The following is a 22,333-nucleotide window of genomic DNA, read 5'->3' as shown; positions in this document are numbered from 1 at the left end:
AACAAAGGGTTTCAACCTTATGCCTTCAACAGGCCCTTCCAGCTCTATATTCTTTTCTGGTAGCCAAGCACTAGGCCTCTCTTTTTCTTTTCCATTTTTTCCTTTACTTCGTTCCTTCTTCCGGCCTCCCTCCTTCCTTCTACTTTCTTTCAATCAACCAACAAATATTTCTTACCATGTGCCAGACTCTATAACAGGAACTGAGACCTCAGCGGTAAGCAAGATAAATACAGAAAAAAAAAATACTTATTTATTGATTTATTGACTGTGAACGCATAAGAATATGCAGTTCTCATTTTGAAAGTTTTGCTTCAACATACAAGTTAACTATGCAGGGGCTTTATTTTATTTTATCTTATTTTTAAGAGAGATTTTTGCTATAGGGTGCGTGCACTCACCAGAGACAGAGAAAGACAGAGAGATAGAAAGTGAGAAATCGCTCCCCATGGGGAATGGACATGCCACAATCCCTTCTCTTCCATTCTTCTCCTAGGATTTTGGGCCCATATGCACACACACACCTGGCATGAGTTTCAAGCCACCAGGTCCAGGACTTGAACTGCAGTCAGCACCTTTAAATACTATGCCACCTGCTGGTCCCACTATAGAGTTTTTTATCACTTTCAATGATATGTAAGGGAGAGGTAAAGAAAAATCCAATCATACTAAACAAGAGAAGTTCTTCAATTCTGACATAAATAGCTACAGTTATTATATAGACAATTCAGGTTTAAACAGGTCTTGCTAAAATTGCTGAGGTCATTGCAACAGTTACCCAGGCGAGACTGGTTCTGTGACAATTCTTTCCAACTCCAATTTATAAATGTGCTTGGAAAACTTAGGCATATTGGTACATTCACATTCACAGTCAAGGTGGAAACAGAACTGGCTTAAGATCATAGCAATGGACAGTGTGTATATACAGAAGAGACAAACATGGGGTTGACAAGTAGAAACTGATGAATAGTTTCTTTCAATTTGCAGTTTTTATATCTGCCCCTTACAAGAGAAGGTCAATAAGGAACTTAAATATCTGGAATTTTTAATACTGATTTGTGAGAGTGAAATGATCCTTGTAATCTTCTTTTGCTTTTAGCCCAAATGACCAGTAAATTGAGAAATTATTCAGATTATTATTTTTTTCCCTGAAGACTTGATGGGAGAAGTGAGTTAGACATGAAGAGACTTCAGATAATACAATAACTAGCTAAGATGGGGCCTCAAGTGGACAGGGAGAAAAAGCTAGTGCTTGAGGAACTTGAGGGGTCCTCAGGATGTAGTCAGAAAGTCATAGCTTTGGGCAGGTTTTCAAAATTCCCACAAGTTCACCAGAAGTCGTGATAATATGCTAAAAATCTTATTTTTAGAACATCCTTATATCTCAAATGCTTCATTTTCAAACCTTTGAAAAAACACATGCTGTTAAGACATAATTGAAGATTTTAATCTTTGACATGTGAAATGGCACAATGATTGTACACCAGTTGTGGGTACAATTTATTCTGGGTTTTTCCAACCTGAACAATTCAGGTTTAAAATTCAGAATACATCTAGAAATACAGGAAAATATCTATTCCCCAAATAGTAACATCAATAGCCAGAACCTATAAAATCTCTCTCTCAAATAGGTCTTTAGTAAAAACATGTATAAAAGAGAGGGTCCTCGGGACCAGCAGTTAGCGTTAATGGCTATGTCGCTGAATTCCCATATAGCTGACCGCAGTTTGAGTCCCAGACCTGGTGGCTTCAACTCATGCCGGGTGCATGTGCGTGCGTGCCCAAGATCCTCAGAGGAGAATGGAGGAGAAGGGATTGTGGCGTGGTCATCCCCTCTGGGGGGTGATTTCTAACTTTCTGTCTCTCTGTCTCTGTCTTTCTGGCGAGCACACGTGCCCTACAGCAGAAACCTCTCCAAAAATAATGAGAGAGAGGGTCCCCCTTCAGTAGCAGAAACATCAAATATCTTATTTCCCAATTACAGAATAGCAAAGTTCATATCTGTGTATTGCTCTGAGTTTGGATTCATGGTAATTATACCTAAATAAATTACAATTTCACATTTCGGAGGGCTGTCACCCTGGATATTAAAGCCTTATTAAAAAAAAAAAAAAAAAAAAAAAAAAGGACCAAGGGCAAATAAGGAAAACATAGCCTGTCTTTTAACATATTTTTTTTTTTTTTGGAGAGGTTTTGCTATAGGACGCATGCGCTCGCCAGACAGACAGAGAGAGACATAGAGACAGAAAGCGAGAAATCACCCCCCAGGGGGGATGGCCATGCCACAATCCCTTCTCCTCCATTCTCCTCTCGAGATCTTGGGCAAGCACGCACACGTGCCCAGCGAGAGTTTTAAGCCACCGGGTTCAGGACACGAACCACAGTCGACTACGTGTGAGTCCAGCGACATAGCCATTACACTAACTGCTGGTCCCTCTTTTAACATATTTCTAATGTACTACATAAAGGAAAACAAGAATTAGTCCGTGGAGGTTTCTACTTCTTCTAGTACATACCAATGATGTGTCCTTTTCTTTTTTTAATTACCAGAGAAAATGTACACGCAACCAGAGAGGAGGGAGAAAGTGAGCACCCCGCAATGGGGTATGTTCACACGGCAATCCTTTTTTTTGTCCATTTCTCCATGTGTCAAGACTTTGGGCACACATGAACACACACACCTGGCATGTTTTACAAGTCAGTGGGCCAGGACTGGAACTGCAGTTGGTCACCTGAGATCTGGCTCCCTATGCATAGTACTTAACTATGAGCTACGGGACCAGCCCAATGAAATGTCTTTTAGTCACAGCTTTTAAAGATCTCAACAGTAGAAATAAAAGCAATTATTGAACATGTTATATATTAAAGTATTAAGTGAACTGGAAAGTAATTACAAATATTAGTAATTACTGATGGATCTTAGATATCAGAAAATTAAAAAGAAAGTATTACCAAATAAACAGTATCATCAAGGAACTACATCACCACCTACCTCAAGTGGAAGAATGAAGTTTGTGCCATCCAAAAACCATCACCACAATCCAACAGGCTCCAAGCGACCCCTGAATTTACCTACTCACCTATCAACAAAAGGCTACGTTCTTATTTCTTTACTCTTACGGAATCAAGGAACTGAATTCTTTTTCATTATATTCTTCCTGAAAAGTAGGCAACTGTTAATCAGAATCAATTAGTCCTTTCATCATTTCAATAGTTCCCCTAACCTCAATTCCATTATAAAACACTGGGAGTTAAGAGAGAAGCTGATGAGAAACACAGGAGCAAGAAAAATGAAAGAAAACAAACATAAGTCTCATTCACCTTTGTAAAGCCTAATCTAAATCTGACCAAATTCAGAGCTGAAATCTGACCAGTGCATAACAAGTCACCGCTCTGGCCCACAAATCTTAAAAGAAAAACTTCATGTATGTTTCGAGATAAAGGATAAAAGCTGCCAAACTCCCGCTGGACAAGAGGCCAAGCAGGTAGCAGACAGCATGACAAGTTCCTAAACTTTGCTCAAGGAACAAAGGATCACACAGCATCTGAGCTTGAAGCAACCAGTCGGGACTGGGGACACCGGCTTTATTAGCCACAGGCAACCGTCTTTCTGACATTTCAGAATTAGTCAAGCAGGGGAGAGTAAAATTTGTCTCTAAAAAGAAACACTCAAAAACCTTCTGGTCATATTAAAACAGATTCGTAGCGGAGTTAACATCTTAGTGCTATTGACAGGCCTTTTTAAATCAAAATCTACTTCTTTTCCTCCTTGCTTACATACTGCCCTCTGCCCCAAATAAGGAGATTACATAGAAACAGTATTGACAGCAATCTATGTTATAGCTCTGCTTTCTATTTTTTGGTCTGAAAAAGATACTGAGGTTTATGTTTAAAAATATAAAATAAAGGATCAACTAACACAATTATTACATTTTATTTTAAAGTTTTAGAAAATGAGGGACAGGCATCAGAAAATTTACCTGAATCGCTAAAAACCACAAAGTTGGAGAATTTTTTTAAAAAGTAATTGATACCAAAATAGCTTTTAGGAAAATATGACATCTTAAAAATCTCTTAAGTTGTAGAGAAAGAACAAAATTAGGCTCAAGATGAGGGGGATAAATGTTATAATTTAAAGTACACTAAAGAATACATGACAGCAAACAGAAAAGAATGAGAAAAAATAGTGTCTTAGAGGTTAAATTGTGTTGAGTGTAATTTCTGTGGGACTCTACAGTTTACATCAAGAGTATTTAAATAAAAAACCCCATTATTATGAGAACACACCTTTAAAGTTGGCTTTAAAGAATGTATCCTGCATACAAGTATGAAGACTATCCTCGACTCAGGACATCTACACACATACAACTGTTTCTCTATATGGTATTTACAGTCTGGAATACAGTTAAACTGGGGTCAGTATGTCATCCTGGGTGGGAGATCAGTTTTTCCTCAATGTCAAATATCCACTGAGAATTAAAGAGCAGATGAAACTTCCTAACCATTTCTAAGAATTCACATAATAAAGGGTAATTATTTGAGTTTACACATGCTTGGTTTTCTTAAAGCCATATATTTTATTCTAGAAAAACGAAGTACATAGCATTGGTAGAACAAGCATGTAGTGAATTCGGGAATATTAAATTCTTTTCCCCTTGCTTAACAACCAACTATATCCACAAGTTATGAACTAGATCCACAACAAAACTGTGTTTTGCCGCATGTCAAAGAAAGACCAATATTTTTGCCTGACTGTCCCAGTAAACTTTATCTAGTACTACTACTCTTGGACCTTTTACAAAAGATTTTTTCAAATAATTTATTAACTATAACAACTGGGAAGAGAAGTGTGAGGGCCTGAATATTTCGGCCAAGCAGTTAAGGCAACAAACTTCCTCTTCCAACCTGCTCTCCTGGCCTGAATTTTTATATACTAAAATAACCCATCTCCTTCATTTCTGCAGGGGTGCCCAGAAGAAAGTGGCATTTCTTGGCCATCACAAGTCCCAGGTAAAATCTTCTCCATTCTTCAATGTTCTAACAATGGCCTCTAGACCTGCAGCTCGTGACTGAGCAATTAAGTCTTGCTCTCAATGAGAGAGATCTCCAGCACAGGTAAGAGTAGCTGAAAGGCGTCCTGGATGTATGAAGCACTATTTGATGCCTGGCAGGATTGAATAAACAAGAAAAAGAAAAAAGCAAAGTCACTTAAAAAGGAAAATATTCTGTAAGATAATAACTAATTAAATTTTTGCAATCTAACTGATTTTGTAGCCTGGCAAATGAGAACATAGATTCGACCATTTCAGTAAACTACATAGGCAGTAAAGATGCTACTACAGCACCACAAAAAGAACATTTTTGTCCAACTTGCCCATCAGAAACAGTAACTTCTCTTTGGCATCCTGCTCAACTTAGCATTCAAAGCTCATTTACACCTTGATTAAGTGGATAGATTCTATCACAGCATTGTAGCCAACTACTGAAAGAGACTTCTGGAGGGCTACAAATCCTGTACCTACAGGATTTCCAACCCATTCTGACAGCTCTTTTCCTATGGGCTCAATTCAATCAGTAAACAAGACAGCTGCTCACAAGCATAAACAAGGAGGGCCAGCAAATGGCATAATGGTTATGTCGCTGGACTTCCACATAGTCAACCGCAGTTCGAGTCCGGACTTGAAGGCTTAAACTCATACTGGGTTTATGTATGTGCATGCCCAAAATCCCAAGAGGAGAATGGAAGGAGGAGAAAGGACTGCAGTGTGGCCATCCCCCCTGGGGGGTGATTTCTCACTTTCTGTCTCTCTGGTGAGTGCATGAGTCCTAGAGCAAAAACCCTTATTAAAAAAAAACAAAAAAACAAGGAACTCTGCTTTCAAAGATGACACAGTACAGATATATTTCTATTTGGACCAACAGACATATATAGAAGAAGTGTTATGGAATCATTACGCTTAGAGTTCAGCAAATTTTACCTATATTTGGCAAGCTCTAACACTCCAGAAAAATAACAGAGAATTCATTATATTAATATCAAAATGTGTAATTTTCAAAGACATACTGTGTTTCAAATTTTTAAGCAAGAACAACCAACTGAAAATAGCAAGAGGGAATCCATATCAAATGAGATTACCTTTTTAAATTTATCAATGGCAAACAAATACTCTTAAACTTCAATGTGCCACTTGATACTAAATTTTCCACTCAAAAAATACCTCAGAAATCATCTAGAAAATCTACTTTGCACTTGATAATAATGAGATTATCAAGAAGGCAAATGTCCTGTCCAGAATAATATAGCAAGTAAGGGAAGAATGAGGACAGGGCTAGGTACCTGGTTGGCAAATTCTTTCAACTACATCACTCTCTCATTTATTAATTCACAAACTTGTATTTTAAAAATGCATTTATGGGACCAGCAGTTGGCGTAATGGCTATGTTGCTGGACTCCCATGTAGTTAGCCACGTTTCAAATCCCAGACCCGGTGGCTTAAACTCACACTGGGGTGGCGTGTGCATGCGTGCCCAAGATCCTGAGGGGAGAATGACGGAGATGGGATTACAGCATAGCCATCCCCCCTGGCGGGTGATTTCCCGCTTTCTGTCTGTCTCTCTCTGTCTTTCTGGCAAGTGCAAGCGCCCTACAGCAAAAGCCTCTCAAAAACCAAAACATTCATTTAAATAATAGTTTCCGACTAGTCAAGAAAAACTGTGTAGTTAAGCAATTAAAAGCATTTCCTTAATGGTAATTTTAAAACTAGAGAAGTATAGTCTCTAGAAGCTAAAAAAAATTTTCAATCCATATTTAAAATCTAACCAATATTCAATACATTTTTCTCCTAGATTTACCTAAATATTTAAAAGATAAAAATATCATAAAAAGTCTAGGTTTTCTGCATAATTAATTTAAGATAAAATTCTTTTTTTTTTTTTTTTGAGAGGTTTTTGCTGTAAGGGTGTGTGCGCTTCCAGACAGAGAGAGACATAGAGACAGAAAGCAAGAAATCACCCCCCATGGGGGATGGTCACACCGCAATCCCTTCTCCTCCATTCTCCTCTCGGGATCTTGGGCACGCACGCACACAGGCCCGGCGTTAGTTTTAAGCCACGGGGTCTAGGACGTGAACCACGTTCGACTACGTGGGAGTCCAGCAACATAGCCATTATGCTAACTGCTGGTTCCCAAGATAAAATTCTTAAAACATGAAATACAGAAAGCATCATAGAAGGAGACAATATAAATAATCATTTAATTCTCTAACACTTCCCTTTCAATGGACTTAAAGCATCCACTCCTTAAATCTAACAGGCTGACAAGGATTATATAAACATGGGTGCTCCTTTGACAAAACAAAGCAGTATTTCTTGGCAAGGAAATGACAAAATGTTTTGTTTTGTAACAAGTTTCCTCTGCATAAACCTTTTCCTTTAGGAAGCACACTTGCCTGTGTGTAATTTTCACCCCTTCGTGTTTACCAGCTGGTCTCCAGAAGGTGTTTCATTACTGAGAATAGTCTATTAAGTTGCCAGGGTAGAACTAAGTAATGGCAGGCTACCACTTCTTCCATTCAACTTTATCCTGCAGCTTCAATTCATGCTTTGTAATTAACAAGCAGGGAATACCCATCAAATAAACATCATCTTGGTCACATCTGCATCAACATCATCAAACTACCAATCTTGTAAAAGAAAACCAACAAACAAAAATGCCCAAAACTAAGGATGTATGATTTGATTAATACACAATGTCACAGGAGTCAGAGACTTAAATTACTATTGGGGCCAGCAGGTGGCTTGGCAGTTAAGGTGCCGAACTCCCACCTGGCTGATCATGTTTCGAGTTCCAGACCTGGTGGCTTACTTTCTCACCCCACTCCAGTCTCTTTCTTTCCAGTGAGTGTGCATACCCTATAGCAAATGTGGAATAACAATAATTATAAATAAAATTAAATAAACATTTCTTTTAAAAATTACTACTAACCTCTAGAAATACTGCAGTGATTAATGGGTTAAGAACATCTGCTTTTTCTTTGATCTAGAATAAAAGATACAGTTTTAAGTGAACAGAGCAAGTTAAAAAATAACAGGCAGGGGCCACGCACAGTGCAGTGATAATGCAGCTGGACTCGTGTGGGGAAAGGACCTAGATTCATGTTATGAGACCTCCTTGCGCACACAGGGCACCATGTGGCCATGGTCTGGGCTGGCTGAGATGGGGCTTAGATCACAGTGTGAGGGCCCTGTTGGGGTCTGTCTCTCTCTTATGAGATACATAAATACATTTTTTTAAACAAAACCATAAGTACAATGTAATCACATTCTGAAACACACATAGCACATACTTAAGCACAGAATGCCTGGACTGAAAGACAACAACATGTCATCTCTAGGAAGCAAAATTTGAAGTACTTTAAACTACTTTCTTCATACCTTTCTGTGCTATTCAAATTGAGAGTATACTGCTTGAAAGTTTTTTATTGCTTTTTTAAAATATCTTCATTTTGGAAGAGGGAATGGAAAAGTTTATCTTACCATAAAACTTTATGATTTTAAACAAAATAAGTAGATATGAACCATGCACTCAAAAAACTCAATGGTTTTGGGTCAGCAGTTGGCATAATGGCTATGTCGCTGGACTCCCATGTAGTCCACCACTCTTCGAGTCCTGGACCCAGTGGCATAAATTCAAGCTGGGCACGTGTGCGTGCGAGGCCCAAGATCCCAAGAGGAGAATGGAGAAGGGATTGCAACGTGGCTATCCCCCTGGGGAGTGATTTATTGCTTTCTGTCTCTCTGTCCCTCTCTGGCTTTCTGGCAAGCACAATGCAAATTTAATACAACACATATTTGCACCTTGCAGTTGATTCTCTAGCTTATAGTATCTTTATGGAATGCATGGGAAGATATGTTGGATCATTTTAGATTACAGGTTTGGTTCCCTAGTTGACCTGTATATATGCCAGGAAATAAACTTTATCTCATGAAATAAACTTTTTAAAATTAGTGAATACTGACAACCTGGATTTTGTCAAGATTTAAAGATTTTCATGCAAAGGACACAAGAAAGCAAAATGACAAATGGACTGGGAGAAAAAAATATGTGCACATCATATATCTGATAAGGAACTGGTATCCAGAAAAAGAAAGGAACTGGTATCAAAAATAGAAAGACAACCCTATTTTTATAATAGGTGAAAGACTTAAACAGACATTCCTCCAAGGAAGTTATACAAATAACCAACAAGTACATGAAAAGATGCACAATATCGGGCCAGCTGTTGGCTAAAGCAGCTAGATCCCACAGGGCCAAGTGTATGGTTTGAGGCCAGGACCTAGTAGCTTGAAAAATATGCTAGGCATACATGCATGTGTGCCCGAAATCCAGAAGGAAGTAAAAAACAGAGGAGAAGGGATTGTGGTGTGACTGTCTCCCAAGGGGGACTGCTTTGGACACTCCCTACCTCCAGCAAGTGCACTCTCCCTCTGGCATTTTTTTTTTTTTAAAAAGCACAATATCATTAGCTATTAGAGATATACAAATTAAAATCCCATTAAGATACCACTTTCAACTCACTAGTATGGCTAAAATTAAAATGACAGAAAATAGCAAGCACTCATGATGAAAGTACTCATGATAAGAAATTGGAATCTTTGGAGATGAGCAGATGGCATAATGATGATGTCGCTGGACTCCCACATTGTCAACCCAGTGGCTTAAAACTCATGCCAGGCACGTTTGTGTGGGTGCCCAAAATCCTGAGAAGAGAAGGGATTGCAGTGTGGCCATCCTCCCTGAGGTGTGATTTCTTGCTTTCTGTCTCTCCAGCAAGCACACGTGCCCTATAGCAAAAATCTCTCCCCCGCAAAAAAAAAAAAAAAAAAAAAAAAGAAATTAACACATTGCTTGAGAGAATTTAAAACCTTTAGGAAGCAATCTGGCAGTTCCTCAATGACCTATATCACCAACATAACCCAGCAATTCTACTCCTAAGTATCTACCCCCAAAAACTAAAAACATATCTTCACACAAAAACTCATACATGAATGTTCATAACATTATTCACTATAGCCAAAAAGTGGAAGCAATCCAAATGTCTATAGACTGATGAATGGATAAATAAAATGGGGTGTTCGTTGATAAAATATTATTTGATAATAAAGAGGAAGTACTGGTACGTTACATTGTGATTGAACCTCAAAAACACTATGCTAAGTGTATAAAACCAGATACAAAATACCACAACATACTATATGATCCCATTCATATGAAATGTCCAAAATGGGCAAATCTATAGAGAGTAAATACACTAACAGTGCTTAGGACTAGGGGAGTGTAGAGGAGAAGGGAATGGGGAATAACTGCTAATGGCATTAAGTATTTTGGGGAGATGACAAAAACATTCTAAAATTAGACTATGGCAATGGTTACATGTCTCCATAAGTACACTAAAACCACTGAGTTGTACACTTGAAATAGGTGAATTCTGTCACATAAAAAGTATAATTAATAAAGCTTAAAAAAATTAATAAAAAGGGCAGACATTAGCCAAAAAGAGGCATGAATCTTACCCCAGCAGTTGTTAGGCAGGTGGTGAACTCTTTCGACAAAGAAGACAACTCTTTACACAACATAACTGTCACCCTAGGAAAGACAGAAAAGTTAGGAGGGTTCTTTATTAAAGTATTTTTTTCTTCTCCTTCTTTATCTTTTTTCTTTCTTTTTCTTATAAGTTGTATTTAAGATCGTCAGATGAAAACAAATCACTTCTAATACTAAATGTGAAAGAACACTTTCTTGCTTTTTAATTTGCTAGAGGGTGTGTGTGCTCATTGGAGAGAGAGAGAGAGAGATAGAAAGAGAAAACAAAAGTGAGAAAGCACCTCTCTATGGGAGAAATGTCACACAGCAATCCCTTCTCCATTTCTCCCTCCTGTCAAGATTTTAATCATACACACACATGCACTCAGCATGTTTTTCAAGCTGCAGGGTCCAGGACTCAAACTGCAATTGGCCATGTGGGATCTAGCCACCTTAACAACCCACTCCATGGACTGGCCCAAGAAAGCTTTTAAAGGGAGAAAATAAGCCTAAATTAGCTACCTAATGTATTGGAAGACCCATCTTAGCTGGTATTGCTGCTACAGAAGGTTCACTCCTCAGAAAAATATCTTTCTAAAATTCTCTAGAAAGTACCATACTTCCTAGTTAAATCAAAGAAAACAGTTAAAATACATTTTAAGAAAATAATATAGTACTTAGAAGACCCTACATGCCATTTAGAAATACAGCTAAAATAGATATGTATTTATCCATTCATTCATTCTGCAAGTATTTATGGAAATATTTATTTCATGGATTCTAACTCACTTGTTAATTAAGGGGGAGACTAGACACACATATATGCGCGCACGCGCGCGCACACACACACACACACATATATATATATATATATATATATATATATATATATATATATATATATATATATATATATATATATATATATATATATATATATATATATATATATATATATATATATACACACACACACACACATATACATAATATAAGGGATCTTCAAAAGGTCCATGGTAAATGTTTATTATGAAAAAAATACAGGGATTTCAAAAAAAATTTAAGAATTACTTAACTAATTTTATTTATTATTATTATTTTTTAATTTGCTATAGGGCACATAAGTTCACGAGCAAGAGAGAAAGTGAGAAAGCAAACCACCAGGTCTGGAACTCAAACTGCAGTCGGCTATGTGGGAGTCCAATGCCTTAACCATCGTGCTACCTGCTGGCCCCTTTTAAAATGGTTTTACACCCAAATGAACTCATACTTAATTCTGTTTTTCTTAGAATATTCCCAAGGGCCTTCATATATAAATATATGCATATAATCATATACATGTATCTGTAACGGGTGGTGATTAGGAGTTAAAACATAAAACAGAGGGCGGTTACTATTTAAGACTTTGTGGTGGAGGCCAGGTTAAGATACTGGACTCCCACATAACCGACCACACAGCTCAAGTCTCGGACCTGGTGTCTTGTTCTCTCTCTCTCTCCCTCCCCCCACCCGTGCCAGCAAGCACATTTGCCCAGTAGTAAATTAACAGTAATAGTAATAATAATGATCATAATAGTGATAAATAAAGTTAAATAAATCTTTTTAAAATAAAATGTGTGGTGAGGGGCTAGCAAGTGGTACAGTGGTTAAGATGCTGGACTCCCACATGGCCAGCCATGGTTCAAGTTCCAGACCTGGTGGCTTGCTTTCTCACTTTCCCTTTCTCTGTCTCCCTCTGGTCAAATTAAATAATAACAAATAAAATTAAATAAATAATTCTTAAAAAAAAAAAAAGAACATGTGGTATAAAAGATATCTTGAGCCACGTAGGTGGCATAGTGGTTAAGGTGTTAGATTCCCACAAGGCCAACTACAGTTGGAGTCCCAGATCTGGTGGCTTGAAAATCACAACAAATAAATAAATAATAAACAAACAAATGTTTGGGTTTTTTTAATAAAAGAAAAATAAAAGAAAAAAGTTGTCTCTGACAAAGTGGCATTTGATTGGAAAACTGAATTCAGTCAGGGAGAGAGTCGAGCCTTGAATATTCCAAGCAATAGCAATAGCTACTATTTCACAGAACAAAACTGCTTGAGTTCTGTGAGTCCCTCATCCTTCATGGTATTCAAAATAAAACTAGGTTCCATTATGGAATATTGTAGATGGGCAGCAACACTATAGCTGAACAGGGCTAAAGAACATCAGCAGCCCCTCCTAATCCTAACATACTACACACACTCACACATGTTTTTTTCCAGTGAAAGTTCTCTTTTAAATCAGATATATTTAGAAACAAAGAGGCCTTTTATCCCTCCTATGATTATCTACATTGTACTACTATTGAATATTTTTTACTCAAAATCAGCAATATCTTGAGAAAAAACAATAGGTTTGGGACAGTTCTGTGTCTAAATCTTGGGCTGCACAAACTGGGTAGATTATCTTCTTTTTTGCTTACACCAAACTCTATTCCTAGTAAGACTAACAATCTACAAAGAAATTTTTTTTAAAGCAAGAGATGGTTAACAAAAGGGGTTGATTTTTAATGTAGGCTCAACGACAACAACAACAAAAATCCAACATGAATAAGCCTCTAATATGTGAAGGGTGCAATGCAAATAAGCACCATGTTAAAAGGTAAGTTTCTAAAACTTTGGAAACTCACCAAGAAAACTCTCTCAGCAATTTGCGTCATTAGAGGAATACTCCTTACACTTACTGAGAAAGAGTTTGGCTCCTTTCTAAGGCTGTCACTTCTTGCTTCTGGCCATGCAGAACCAAGGCTGCCGTTTTGTGGAACAGTTCGATTGAGTAGGCAGTCAGTTCTGCTAGACTTCGGATAGCAAATGCATGGATATCCTGGAAGAAAAAACAAAACAAAGCAAAGCAAAGTAAAACTAAACATTTGACCTTTTGTTTTGTATGCATGGAAATGACACCAACTTCTCTCCGAAGGAGTCAACATTTTAAAAGCAGCAAAGACTAACAACTGCCCTTCAATATATGTTTCCTTCATTTTCCACACTAGTGCTGTAATTTTACAGCTGGGCTCAGCTACAAAACAAGAGGCTCCCCTGAAGCCAGGTGTGATCATGTGACCAGGTTTTGACTGGAAGGTTTAGATTAAGAAGTGACTCGGGGCAGCTTCTGAGAATCTTCCTGATAAAGTATACATGTACCCTTTGTCTCTTTTTCATTCTTCCTCCTTTAATCCTACAGTCTAGATCTAAAATGTTATCATCTTAGACCATGAAATTAAAATTATGGATAGCAGTGTAACAAAACAGAAGTAGCCTGGGTCCCTGATTGCTACACTGACATCTCAATTCTATTTAAAAAGGGGAAAAAAAGAAAAGAAAGATTAGTTGGATTAGTCTACCTCTATTGAGTTTTTTACTTGCTCAGTAGTTTCTGTTTCCGACTGTTCTTCCTCTTTCTCTGCTAATGGTTTGGTCAGAGATGTCCTGATCCATTCATAGGTGGTATTTCTTGCCTAAATCAGAAAAGGTTATTGGTCATCAATAGCTCAATTCAACTCACCAAGATTACTGTGCACCTGCCAGGATCACATTAGAATCCTGGATGTGAGTGGCCTTATTCTCACCCAAACGTATTATCTAGCTTTTCAGTACTTATCATACTAGACAAGAAATCTCAACAGTACTTACCACTGCGGGAACCAGCAGTTAGCGTAATGGCTATGTTGCTGGACTCCCACGTAGTCGACCACGGTTTGCGTCCCGGACCCGGTGGCTTAAAACTCATGCCAGGCGCGTGTGAGTGCGTGCCCAAGATCCCGAGAGAAGAATGGAGGAGAAGAGATTGCGGCGTGACCATCCCCTCTGGGGGGTGATTTCTCACTTTCTGTCTCTATGTCTCTCTCTGTCTGGCGAGCGCACGCGCCCTATAGCAAAAAAAAAAAAACCCCTCACCAAAAAAAAAAAAGTACTTACCACTGCTATCCATTAATTCCTTTTTCAAACTCTCTAATCCTTTGGGGTTTTTTTGTTTTTTAATTTTTTTTTAAGAAACGAACAAACCGAGGTAGAACGTATATATGGTAAAGTGTACCAATCTTCACAGCACAGCTCAAGATATGATTACATATGTATATGCCTGTAAGACTGTGACCTGGATCAAGATACACAATGTTCCCATCACCCAGAAGGTCTTCTCATGCCCCTTCCTATTCACCATTGCTCAAACCATGGTCCCTTCCTCCTGCCCAGAGGCAGCTACATTTATGCTGATGAAAAATCAATTTTACCTGCTGTTAAAATGTACACAAATGGAACCATAAGTTCATTGTAATGTGTGTCTGGCTTCTTATGTACAACAAATGTTTGTTATATTTATTCATGTTTTTAGAATTTCATTCTGATTTACTGTTGCGTTGTATTTCTTTTTATACATATCCTACAGTTTATTCATTCTCCTGATAATGAACCTTTGGGTTGTTTCTGGTTTTTTTCGGCTTTGGTAACACCACTATCTTCCTGCTCTCTACCTATCTTAATCGTCCCTCCTCAGTCTTTTATGTTTTGCTCCTCCTTGGCCAGTCTCTTAAACACCAGTATCATCTGGAGTTCAGCTCTGACTCTCTATTTCTCTCCCCCTACCTCCTCCTAAAGCACCTCCATCCATACTATTCCAGATTCCAGTAGCTTCCTCATCCCCTAACCTGCTGTCCTACATTCTTATTTCCAAACTTGACCTCTCTTGAAAACAACTTATTCCAAATACCTACTAGACATATATACCAATATATTCTGTGGGCCTCTCACATACAACATATATTAAAAAAAAAAAAAAGGTGAATTCACACTCTATCTCGTCCTAAATTCAATTTTTTTATCCTCTTTGAGTCCCCAATTCTTCAGAAATATTATCGTATACCAGTGACCCAAGTAGAAATATCAGAGTCATCTTAGCGTTTTCTCCACAAGGTAGGTTGATTTTTCCAAGTATTTCTCCAGTCTGTTCCCTCTTCTTCCTCTCTGTCATCACCACTTGAGTTTAGATCCACTTCATGACTGGTTTCCCTGCTTCTGATCTGGTCCATCTTAAACTTTCTATATCTTCTGTAATGCTACCGGTGATCTGTCGAAAGCCCAGAGTTAACTATTCCTCTTTCCGTCAATAGCTCCTCAACAACTATTGGGTCATCAGAAAAGCCATGATGTACTTTTCTTTATTTTTCTATGCAAAACTGCATCATAACTTTTCCGACAGCCCAATAGGTCACACTCCTTCACATGATCTAAGAAGTGCCTCTAACCTTACCCTAACTATTTACTCAGCTTCATCTCTTACCACTTTCCACTTTATGGTTAATAATGTTCTCTAACTGGACCTGTTTTTCAGTCTTCTATCCTCACAGAATCTCCTCTGGGTAACTTTTAAAGGCCTTCCAACAGGCTAGGTACCTAACAGTGCCCTAGGCACCCTTTAAGTTTAGTACTTACCAGAATATACCAAAATTAACTGTGTCTTTCTCCTAACTAAACTATATATTATAGCATAGCTGTGGAGTGTCTTATTTGGCTTTGTGTATCCAGTATCTGGCACACCATAGACAGCATCTATTGTTTTTCACCGGCTGGCATCTCTATCATCTTTCTTTTGGTTGCAGATTCTAAATTCTTCTCAATTTATGAGGCTTAGATGGGGCTGCTTCCACCTTATGACTCCAAGGGTTGCCAAACAATTCAGGTTTAATTACTGAGAATATCAATCTCCCTGTCCACACACTGATTGCTTCATGGATAGAAAAGTGACTGAAAGAGCCAGCATGTGATGTGGTTATGGTGCTGGACACCCACATGATTAACTGAGGTTTGAGCCTAGACCTGGCGACTTGAAAATCAAGCTGGGCGCATGTGTGTGCATGCTTAAAATCCTGGGAGGAGAGTGGAGAAGAGATTGCCATGTGTCCTTCCCCTCCATGGAGAGTGATCTCTCTCTCTCTCTCTCTCTTTCTCTCTCTTTCTCCAGTCAGCGTACATGCCCTATGGCAAAATAGAAAAGAAAACCTTAAAAAAAAAAAAAAAAAAAAAGGAACCTAAACCAGATTGATAGGATTGGACCCATAATATCTGCTAAAGTTACTGGGAAAGGGAAGCTCTCTTTCTTTTTTACTTTTTTTTAAGTTTGTTTCTCCATGAGAAGGAAAGACAGAGAGAAAGACAACATCCCAAACAGGGTCCTAACACTACAATTCACCCCAACTTCTGGTAAGACCTGGATCATTGGCAAGCACATGCCCAGTGTACTCAGAAAAGATGCTAGACTTGACTAGGATCCTTCCTATGTGGGACTGATTCACAGAGAATGGTGTTTTACCACTGCACTACTAATGGGCCCACAAGTCCTTTCCCTATTAGAGTAACCAACCTGGAAAAAAATCATCCTGAAGCTTCCAGGGTGATTCTTTCCAAATCTTTGTCACCATATGGGGCAGCTTCACTAAGAATGAATCCAAAGCAAAAGAAAGCACAGCCAAGAGATGGAGATAGCAGGTTCCTGGGAAAAGCAATGTGTAAAGTCAATCCTGACTCCTAATTTTCTACTTTCTTAAGCTACTGAATTCCCCTCTTTTCTTATGCTAGTCTGATTTGAGCTCCTGTCATGTGTGAGTGAAAGAGGTCTGATTTCCCAAAATGTATTTATTGCCATTAAATGAAAACATCCATTTGATTATATAGAAAAATATGTGTTGAGTACAAGAAACAACCAAGACAATGGCCAGCCTAATGATAGGGACAAGTCCAAAGTTGAATGTTAACTTCCAGAGTTTAAATGGAAAGATCAGACCACAGTAATACTGCAATTTCAATAGGGAGAGATTAATTTCATGAATTTGAATGAGCAAAATGGAATTTTGTTTTATTTTAAACTAAAACATTACTGATTTTCTTTGATGCTTTGATTTCCATATTTAAGAGTTTTTTTTTCTCTTGAACTATTGATAGGTTCATGTACCTACTATCTGAACTGAATCCTAACCTTTTTCTTGACTTTAAGTTTTAAGCAAATTTCTCTTGACATTTTCTGATCTCGATCTATTAAAACTTAAACTATTTTTGAAATTTAAAAATGCATTAAAAATACCTATTAATACCTATTTAATGACTGCAGTAAGCTATATAGCCCCAGCTAGGGGCTACTTTATAGTATGTTCACTGTACTCACTGTGGTTTACACCTAAAGTCAGACATGTGTTCATATATATGTACATATCAGCTATGCTTGCAATTAGGTCTTCAAATTAATTAAGATAGTTAGTGAATCAATAAAATATGAAAAAAAAAAAAAAGGGCGTGGAAAGCAACTGTACATACCAGAGACAGTGTGGGCAAAGGAGGGGAGCTGGCGGACGGTGAGAGATAGGGAATCAAGGTGGGGGAAAGCAAAATATATAAGAAACAAGAAATAGAAAATTATTTGTTGATAACATATGGTAATATCCTTGACTGAGCCAATATACCATGTTGGATGGAAAATCTCATTTTGTATACTATATTGATGTATAGTGAATACTGCAAATGAATAAATGAATGAATGAATGAATGAATAAATAAGAAGAAAATAAAGCAAAATATGTTTTAAAAGCTGAAGCCAGGTAACTGGAATCCAGAAAAACCTTCAGAGTCATTCCAACTGAAAAGAATCGCGGGTTTTATCAGATACGGGATAGGAGTTGGGCTTTTAAGCATCAATGGGTAGGGCTACACCACAGACGAACTAAAGCAGAACCTTTGTTCCCAGACATCCATTCAGGATTCCTTCCCCTATAACACTCTTCTCACAAAAACCTTTATTAACAATCCGACTATGATCTAAACCTTTTAATTAGTTTAATCATGAACCTCTCAAATTCAAGACACCAAATGGAACAAACTATTGATATATAAAAGTTCGAAGTAGGCAAATGCAAAATGTGTGGAGCAAACTGTGAGGAATCTACCAAGACCTTAGTATAGAGTATAGGCATTTATTCATTCTTTCTGTATTGGGAACACACGTTACAAACTGTACTAAGGGCTGGGATTCAGCAGTGAATAATACAATCTAGGAGCCTATTCTTGAGCAAGAAAGATAACAAGCAAACACACATGGGTCAAGAAAATAAAATGGGTTGATGGACAGTGTGCTCTGAGTGGGCAAAGAGTGCTTGAGTCTGGGTGGTTGGCAAGGATTTCTAAAGAGTGAAATCTGAACTGAAATCTGAAGGACAGATAACAAGCAACTGGCCATACAAATATTTATGCAAAGAGTTGTAAGTACAAGGAAATCAGCTTGGTCTAGCTGTTCTTGTAGAAACAGAACAAAGACCAGAATGGGGAGAATAGAGAATGGGGAGCATAACAGGAGATGAGGCTGCATGGGTGAGATTTACAGTAGAGAACAGTGAGAGATGAGGCCGGGAAGAATCCTAACTGTTGAGTAATAGTACAAGCAATATGTGAAATTCTCTGCACTCTCTTTGAAAAGATAAAATGAGAGAAAAAAACTAGGGACTGATTTATCTGAGATTAAAAAGGAAAGAAAAATGGAGAGTTTTAAGGCCACATAAAAGAAAGCTGATACCATAAATTTAATACATTTGAAGGAGGTATTTTAGTAGGCAGAGCATACCCAAAGTGACCTCTCATAATAAAAAATACAGTTAAGTGAAATCATCATGAACTACTGTGCCAATGCAAAGTGATTTATTATCCCTTTCCAAAATTATTAATGTTACCCACCCCCAAAGGCAGTCTGGAACTTCCCTCCAGAGAGATTTGGAGGCTTAAGAATTAAAAGGCACATCTGAGCTTAGGATTTCCAAACACTTTTTTTTTCTAGTTAAAAAATAATGAGGCCTGGGACCAGCGGTTAGCATAATGGTTATGTCAACCATGGTTCGAGTCCCAGACCCGGTGGCTTAAACTCATGCCAGGTGCATGTGCATGCATGCCCAAGATCCCAAGAGGAGAATGGAGGAGAAGGGATTGTGGCGTGGCCATCCCCCTGGGGGGTGATTTGTCACTTTCTATCTCTCTGTCACTCTCTGTCTGTCTGGCAAGCACATGCGCCCTATAGCAAAAAAAAAAAAAGAATGGAACTGCTGAATGAGTCAGAAATCCTCCAGCTAGGCAGATATCCAAAGGAAAAGAAATAAGTATGTCATATAGATATCTGCACTTCAATACTTACTGCAGCGCTCTTCACAAGTCAAGAAATAAAAACAACCTATCAACAAATAGATCAAGAAAATATGGTATACACACACACAATTGAATACCATTCAGCTATTACAAAGAATGAAATCATGTTGTTTCAGGCAACATAGATGGGCCTGGAGGACATTAAGTGAAATAATCAAGGCACAGAAAGAGAAAGACCGTATGTTCTCACTCATGTAGACACTAAAAAATGACCTCATAAAAGTAGACAGAAGAATAGTGATATTTTTCTTAAGTTTACTTACTTTATTTTCTGAGAAAGAGCCAGAGAGAGAGAGATAGACAGAGAAAGAAGGAGGCACCCTCAACAGAGCCTTCATGACATGATCCCTCCTCAAAATCAGAATCATGGAGGACCAGCAGTTAGTGTAATGGCTATGTCGCTGGACTCCCACATAGTCGACCGCGGTTGGAGGCCAGGACCCAGTGGCTTAAAACTCATGCCAGGTGAGTGTGCGTGCGTGCCCAAGATCCCAAGAGGAGAATGGAGGAGAAGGGATTGCGGTGTGGCCACTCCCCCTGGATTTCTCGCTGTCTCTCTGTCTCTGTCTGTCTGTCTGGCGAGCGCACATGCCCTATAGCAAAAACCTCTCAAAAACAAAAACAAAAACAAAAAACAAAACCCAGGATCATGAGAACACAGCCTATAGGTACTCCCGCCATGCTAAGGTAGACACGGTATGCAAACCTAGACCCTTCTCACATGGTTTCCAGCATTGCACCACAGCGTCCCTACTGCCTCTGCTACCATGGCTAGGCTGACAGGAGAACAGTGATTACTACCAGCTAGGAATGGTAAAGAGTAGACAAGGATAGAAAGATGATGGAAAACAGATACAAAATTAGTTAGATAAGATGAACATATTCTGGTGTTACATAGTACACTGACAATAATTTATGTAGAGGGCTGGCTCTGGAGTACAGCAGTAATGTGTTGCTCAAGAGAAGCTGGATACCACATGGCTCTGCAGTTCAAATCTCCAGCCAGATAAGTCTTAAACATACCAAGCATGTGTGCAAATGCCCAAACTCTGAGGGGCTGGAGAACTAGAGGAAGGGAACTGCGGCATAACTAGAGCCCATGGAGGGTACTCATTTCTCTTTCTCTCTTTCTCTCTCTCTGTGTGCATGCACTCTATCATAAATAAAGAAAAAAAGTCTAAAGACAATACTTTATTGTATATTTCAGATTAAAGAGATTTTGAATGTTCCCAACAAAGCAATGACAAATGTTTGAGATGATAGGTATGCTAATTATTCCAATTTGATCATTACACATAGTATTAATGTACTAAAAACAAAACTGTACCCCACAAATGTGTACAATTACTATGCATCCATTAAAAATAATAAAATGAAATTATACTGTATCTGCATATATATATACATAAAGAACATATGCACAAGCGCAAATTATTAAGCAAATAAGACAAAATGTTACCACAGTGAATTTGTATAAAAAGCAATAAATGTTATTTGTATCATTCTTATAACTTTCTCTAAGTCTGATATTATTTTCAAAACAAAAAAACACTGTAAGATCAAAAATACTACTTTGAAGTGCTGCAGTCGAGAGGGAGATGAGTTATCCTATGAGTGATCTTCAGCTTTATTGGAGAATGCAGCATTTCACTACACATGGGAGAGTGAAACAACACACCAAGCATCATATTCTTTACCCTGGGGTGTGGGGGCAAGCTAACTGGACTGACTATACAACTGCTATCCGCTCTGCCTGGCCAGGAAGCAATGTGTGTATACTGCTGATCAAAAAAAAAAAAAGAATGGAACTGCTGAATGATTCAGAAATCCTCCAGCTAGGCAGATATCCAAAGGAAAAGAAATAAGTATGTCATATAGATATCTGCACTTCAATACTTACTGCAGCGCTCTTCACAAGTCAAGAAATAAAAACAACCTATCAACAAATAGATCAAGAAAATATGGTATACACACACACAATTGAATACCATTCAGCTATTACAAAGAATGAAATCATGTTGTTTCAGGCAACATAGATGGGCCTGGAGGACATTAAGTGAAATAATCAAGGCACAGAAAGAGAAAGACCGTATGTTCTCACTCATGTAGACACTAAAAAATGACCTCATAAAAGTAGACAGTAGAATAGTGATATTTTTCTTAAGTTTACTTACTTTATTTTCTGAGAAAGAGCCAGAGAGAGAGAGATAGACAGAGAAAGAAGGAGGCACCCTCAACAGAGCCTTCATGACATGATCCCTCCTCAAAATCAGAATCATGGAGGACCAGCAGTTAGTGTAATGGCTATGTCGCTGGACTCCCACATAGTCGACCGCGGTTGGAGGCCAGGACCCAGTGGCTTAAAACTCATGCCAGGTGAGTGTGCGTGCGTGCCCAAGATCCCAAGAGGAGAATGGAGGAGAAGGGATTGCGGTGTGGCCACTCCCCCTGGGGGGGATTTCTCGCTGTCTCTCTGTCTCTGTCTGTCTGTCTGGCGAGCGCACATGCCCTATAGCAAAAACCTCTCAAAAACAAAAACAAAAA

The 22,333-nt window shown here is 38.3% G+C and overlaps 1 protein-coding gene across 1 annotated transcript in view; it reads right to left on the bottom strand.

Moving 5' to 3' along the window:
* Positions 1-4,550: 4,550 nt before the first annotated feature.
* The window catches only part of FAM114A2 (family with sequence similarity 114 member A2), a 32,964-nt gene continuing 15,181 nt past the window's right edge, over positions 4,551-22,333 (bottom strand). Inside the window, exons 9-13 of the mRNA XM_006172238.3 lie at positions 13,960-14,073; positions 13,300-13,439; positions 10,570-10,642; positions 7,982-8,035; positions 4,551-5,161 (exon numbers count right to left, since the gene is read on the bottom strand). Of these exons, the coding sequence (XP_006172300.2) occupies positions 5,075-5,161; positions 7,982-8,035; positions 10,570-10,642; positions 13,300-13,439; positions 13,960-14,073 (468 nt within the window). The 3' untranslated portion in view covers positions 4,551-5,074. The remainder of the gene's footprint in view (positions 5,162-7,981; positions 8,036-10,569; positions 10,643-13,299; positions 13,440-13,959; positions 14,074-22,333) is intronic.

This window comes from Tupaia chinensis, unplaced genomic scaffold, assembly GCF_000334495.1.
Source record: "Tupaia chinensis unplaced genomic scaffold, TupChi_1.0 Scaffold143796_1, whole genome shotgun sequence".
Lineage (NCBI taxonomy): Eukaryota > Metazoa > Chordata > Mammalia > Scandentia > Tupaiidae > Tupaia > Tupaia belangeri.
Note: the sequence above shows the minus strand (reverse complement) of the source record. Positions and strands in the feature narration are given on the sequence as shown.